The 6,008-nt window shown below is 44.3% G+C and overlaps 1 protein-coding gene across 1 annotated transcript in view; it reads right to left on the bottom strand.

Annotated features, from left to right (window-relative positions):
* Positions 1-6,008, bottom strand: part of DOCK5 (dedicator of cytokinesis 5) — a 245,450-nt gene that overhangs the window by 113,592 nt on the left and 125,850 nt on the right. The window contains exon 12 of the mRNA XM_027839938.1: positions 2,907-3,049. Within this exon, the coding sequence (XP_027695739.1) occupies positions 2,907-3,049 (143 nt within the window). The remainder of the gene's footprint in view (positions 1-2,906; positions 3,050-6,008) is intronic.

The following is a 6,008-nucleotide window of genomic DNA, read 5'->3' as shown; positions in this document are numbered from 1 at the left end:
TTTCTATTTTACCCTCTGATTCTTAGATATCAGGGCAGTTTTCCTTGATAATTTCTTGAAATATGATGTCTACACTCTTTCTTTAATCATCTCTCCTTGCTCTATTTTCCATGTCAGTTGCTTTTCCTATGAGATATTTTACATTTTCTTTTTTCACTCTTTTGACTTTGTTTTATTATTTCTTGATGTCTCATAAAGTAACGAGCTTCCATTTGCCCAATTCTAATTTTTAAGGAATTATTTTCTTTGGTGAGCTTTTTTACCTTTTTTTCCCACTTGGCCAATTCTGCTTTTTAAAGAGTTATTTTCATCAGTGAATTTTTATATCTCTTTTTCCTTACCCAGGAAGGGTCCCTGATCCCTTGAGACAGCAATTAATAGTACTCCTCAGGACCTCTCCTTCCTTGGGCCCAGAAGTGATAATGCCCCTCAAGGCTTCCACTCCCTCTTGACAAAAAGTGCTCCTTTCTGTCCTTGAACTCTGACCCAGAAGTTGGTATAGTCAATGGAGCTGCCAAACAATGTCTGGTCCTGCATTCAGTGCTAGCACAGGGGTACCCTGTAATCTCTTTCTCACCAATGGCATGGTCCCCTTACAATCTCTGTCTTGAGAGCTCCTAAAGTGCTTCTGCTTCTGTCACCACCACTTAGCCCCATGTGGGCTCTGAACCACTCTCCTTCTTCATGTTATAGATCTCTCTTTTGGACCTCCTGTGTTGTCTTGGGCTGGAAGAATGTCTCATTCTGACCTTTTGTTGGCTCTGCAACTCCAGAATTCAATTTGAGGCATTATTTTAAAGTTGCTTGGAGAGGAACGTTGGGAGAGTTCAATTGAGTGCTTTCTCTACTCTGCCATCTCGGCTTCCTTAAATCAACTCCATGAAGTCTGGTTGGAGGTAGAAGGACACCTTGGGAAGAAATTTACTTGGGATACAATATTTGGACAGTGAAACCAAGGACCCTGAGCCACTGAGTTTTTGTAGGTAAAATGCATCTCCAGAGGTTGCTTTTTGGAAGGATGCATCCAGCAAAGGGAGCAGGGCTGGGCTGGATAGAGGATGAGCTCATCAGGAGTTAAGGAAGATTCCTATTTTAATTCTAAGTGATACTTGCTAACTACATGTTCAGTAGTTCTATCCTGTTGTAGGTATTCTAAGTGTTCTAAATTTTGGAGCAAAGTCCCAGTTGCCTCTCCATGAGTTTGTGTGGTCAAACATAGTGGACAGTGTTGGACTTGGAGTCAGAAAGATGTGGGTTAAAATCCTTTATGGGACATTAGTTAAGTGATATAAAGAAAGTCACTTAACATCTCTGGACCTCAGTAAAATGATTACATTAGCTTTTTTGGACTGCTCATCACCCCGCTGAGTCACATTAAACTCATAGTTCATTGAAACCCCCAGATCTTTTTCAGAACAACTGCTATTTAACTCTGCCTCTCCCTTTTTATATTTGGGAAGTTAATTTTATTATAAACTTTAAAACAAAAGATCACTCCATTAGCTTATGCTTGTCCTCATTTTGAGCATATCAATGACCTGGCCCCAATCCTCTCAGCTTTTGGAAACAGAGTGGAAACAATCTCGTTGGAGGTACTGGCATATATCCCAGTAATTCCAGGATAGGTAATTTTGTCAGGTTGTGTACTCTCCCTGTTGTTACAGGTCACAACTTATCTTTCAAAAGGCTCATAGAATCACAGACATTTAGTGTAACTCCTATATTTTACATATGAGGAAACTGAGGTGCAGATTTTTTTTTTTGGAGAAGTCTTGTCCAGGGTCACTTAACTAATAAGTACCTAAGGTGAGATTTGAACCTTGGTCTTCCTGATTCCATGTACAAGTGCCCTATCTACCACACTGTAGAGATATAGCCTTTGAGAGCTGTAGTGGCCAAAAAATGTGTCACTGTGTAGCCAATCTGGTAATGAACCTCTCTAAGCTTAACTACATAGTGCTTTGGACAACACATAGACAGGTGCCTTTCTAGTTCAGTAGGAACTCCTAGAGGATAGGAGCCAATGGCATGTTCTTCAAGAAGCCAGAGTCATTTCTAAGCCAGGAAGAGGACAAGTGCAGTGAAAATCCAGTAATTGAGATGTTATTATCATCTATAAATCTATTTCCTACTTTTTTATCTGGATTTCTTGTATGACCCTGGGCAAGTCTTCTCACCTACAGAATGAGGAGTTAGGAATAGATGAACCCTGATGTCTCTTCCCACTCCAGAGCTGAGATTCTAGAATTCTTTTCCACATTTCCCCAGAGGCAGAGCTGGGCAGAAGGAGGCAGAAGCACCAGAACCAATAGGATGCTCTAAGAAAGTGATGCTTATGACACGATGACTTCGAGTAAGTTACCAAGCCTCCAAGAGCCTCAGTTTCCTCATCTGTAAAAAAGAGGAGTTGGACTAGATGCATTCTGGGCTCTCTTCTAGCCTTATTTCTACACTATAGTGGCCTGAAGAAGGGAGTCACTAGTCAGTGGTTTTCCAAGCGGACGCCTGGGGGCTCCCAAGACCTGTTCAGAAGGTTGATGAGGTCAAAATGATTCTCATGATAAAACTAAGACTTTAATTTCTAATCTAGTAAATATCAATAGCTACAAAGCACATAAGTAAAAGTTCTTTGAGGTCCTCAATAATTTTTAAGAGTATAAAGGGGTTTTAAGAAAAAAGTTTTGAGTTCATTCCTGGTTTTTTTTTTTTTAACTACCAATGGAATCTCATTTTCCACTGGGCGGTTGCTAAGACATAGATAGTCACTGCTCAGTATAGCTGACATTTTGACAAAAAAGTCAACATATTGAACAGGGAGGATTCTAAGGGTCCAGCTCTGAAGACATCATCTCCTTGTCTAGATCCTCTCTGCACCCCACCCTGCCCAGTCTCCCTCACTTCGGTACCTTGTCCTTTATGATTCACTTCCTTGGCTGCAATCACTTTATTTAGGACCGACGTGAGGGGCTCATTCTCCCCGATCACATGGGAGGTTATCAGGGGTGACATGATAAGTTGCCTCTGTCGGATATAGGTTTCCATAGCAATCCTGAGAAACAGAACAACAGGGAGGGGAAGAAGAGAGGAAAGAATGACTCTGGAGTACAACCTGATCCAGACCTGGTCCCCCGGGAACTTCCACAAACATAAATGTGGTCGCACCCACTCGCTCTCCCACCAAGGATGGTCATCTTCTTGTTATTTCTTTAACCCTTGTGCACTCCCACCCCCTTGGGGGTCAACTTCGCAGAATTAACTGTTCTTTGTAATAATGTAGTCCCTACAGTCACAAGGTGGAGAGTGCATGAGTTCAAGAAAGCAAAGAAAGCTGGTAGTGGAAGGGACCTTAGCACATAGAACACAGACCATCAGAGCTGGGGCTGTGGCAGTGGGCAGGTTTGGGGGAAAGAATGGGGAGTAAGCACAGAATATCTGAGCTGGGAGGGACCTTAGCACATAGAACACAGACTGTCAGAGCTGGGGCTGTGGCAGTGGGCAGGTTTGGGGGAAAGAATGGGGAGTAAGCACGGAATATCTGAGCTGGGAGGGACCTTAGCACATAGAAATTCATAGCTTGAAGCAACCAAAAAAAGAATATAGAAAATAAGATCTGAGAGTCAGTCAGTCAGCCAATAAGCATTTATTCATAAGCCCCTACTGTGTTCCAGGCACTGTACTAAACTCTAGGGATACAAAGAGACAAAAGATGGTTCCCACCCTCAGGGAGCTCACAATCTAATGGGAAAGACACAAGCACACAACTGTTACAAACAAGCCATTCACAGGATAAATGGGAGATAGTTAACAGAGGGAAAGCACTGGAATTAAGAGGGGTTAAGGAACATTAAAATACAGAATGTCAGATATTGAAGGGCTCTTAACACAAAGTATGTTAAGCTGGGAGGGAGCCTAGGGACTGCAATGTCAGAAAATTGAATACAGCATGACTGTGTTAGAAGACTTAGGAAATAGAATGCAAGAGGTGAGAACATAGGATCATAGGAACCTTAGGGGTTAACTAAGTCTACTTTATGGATGAGGAAAGTGGAGCACAGAGGAGTTAAGTGATTTGTCCATGGTCAAGTCAACAAGCGTTTATCCAACCCTCACCATATGCCAGGCACCATGCTAAGAAATGGAGACCATGAAGAGCTGCAAAACCAGCCCTATGCGGGTAGCCTGAGTCTGAACATGGCCTCCAGCCCAAATCAGCTGAATGGGAATTCCATATTCTAGCCATTACACCACCTACAGCACTATCAAATTTAGAACATGTCGCAGCTGGAAAGGTCCATAGGATGAACAAGAAAGCTCAATGTCAGACCTGAGAAGGACCTTAGAACACAGAACGCTGCCTTTGAATGGGACTTTAGAATACAGAACACCAAAGTGAGGAGGGACCTTAAAACACAGCCTGTTAGAACTGAGAGGGACCTTAGAACATAGAATGTCAGAGATATGGGGAATCTTAGAATGTAGAATGCTTGGAATGACCATAGAAGATAATGCGGTTCCCTCACTACCACTTTACAAATAGGGAAATTGAGTCTGAGAGCACCAAACGGACTTGCCTAAGGTCAGCCAGTTAGGAAGTAACAGATAATCCTGAGTTCTCTTGAGTTTGGAATCCTTGCTCTCAGATTCCCTCATCCCTCTCATGACAACCTTACCCTTCTCTCCTCTATCAGCCACTACAGTTGGGAGGGGGTGTCAGCACAGCTGGACCAGCCAGCAAACAGGCTTCCCTTAAATTATCCTGTCAGGCTGAAGAGCTAATGCGGCACTCAGAGATGCCCCTCCTCCCATCGGCCCTCTGGCCCATCAGCCCAATGTGCTTTGACAGCCTCTGGTCTGCAAACTGGAGGCTTTGTTCTCCTGCCCGCTGGCCGTGCCAATTTTCTTTGCAGGGCTCAAAGCTGAGGTCTGACAACAGGGGAAGAAACAAACGACGGGGCATTCACAAAAATGTGCTGCTGTCTCACCCATGCCCACAGAACAAGGCCTTTGCAAAGCTTCCAGGGGCTGTCAGAAGACACCCAGAAACCCCTCTCACAGACCGGCACACTGTATGGCTTTTGTAGTGTGTTTGGAGGGCTGCTGCCAAAAACGTCAGCGGGTTAAATGCCAGGGACTGCAATTTGCCCGGTGAACAATTTGCCGCGGCCGCTGGGAGCAGGGTGAGCAGTAATCAGATTAGGGCTGAGTTCCCCAGAACCTCAAAGCCTGCATTATGACAGCCAGGAGAAAGTCATCACCGCTGGAGAAAGGCTGGCTCAGACCCCGAGCAGGCAGAAAAACCCCGCGCAGAGGGTTGGGGCTCCCGGAGGGCATTGTTCCCCCGCTGCTGAGGAGGAAAGCCAGTCCCCTCAGAAGAGCTACTGTCAGAATGAGACTTGGGAGGGACTCCTGAGGTCACTCAGCACAACCCCCTGACCTTAGAGGCTCCACAAAAAGCCTTGGCTGTCCCAAGGTCACACAGGTAGCAAGGATCTGAACCAGAAGTGGGAATTCTGAACCCAGATCCATGATTCAAAGCCATTGGATTGTTTGTTAAATGCTGCTACATGCAGGGCATTAGGTCCTGGGCATTCAGGCAGTTTGCACTCCCTTGGGGACGGAGATGGTGACATATGTGCCCAGGTCAGTAAGTGTAAAATATAGAAAGAAGGTAAGGTTGCCTCTGCAGCTTTGTTCCCAAAGCAAAACAAAGTAATTCAAGATAAATTAGAGGCAGTTCAGGGGCCAGAGTGCTGGACCTGGAGTTGGGAAGACCAGAGTTCAAATCCAGCTTCAGACACTAGCTGAGTGACCTTGGGCAAGTCACTTAACCTCTGTTTGCCTCAATTTTCTCACCTGTAAAGTGGGAATCATAATAGCCCCTATTTCCCAGGGTTGTGGTGAGAATCAAATCAGATAGCAATTGTAAAGTGCTTAGCACAGTATGTGGAACATAGTAGGTGCTATATAAATGCTAGCTATTTTATTATTATTAATAATAATAATTTCCA

The sequence above is a fragment of the Vombatus ursinus genome, unplaced genomic scaffold (genome assembly GCF_900497805.2).
Source record: "Vombatus ursinus unplaced genomic scaffold, bare-nosed wombat genome assembly UNPS02014837.1, whole genome shotgun sequence".
Lineage (NCBI taxonomy): Eukaryota > Metazoa > Chordata > Mammalia > Diprotodontia > Vombatidae > Vombatus > Vombatus ursinus.
The sequence above is the reverse complement of the archived record's forward strand: the minus strand, read 5'-3'. Positions and strand labels throughout refer to the sequence as shown.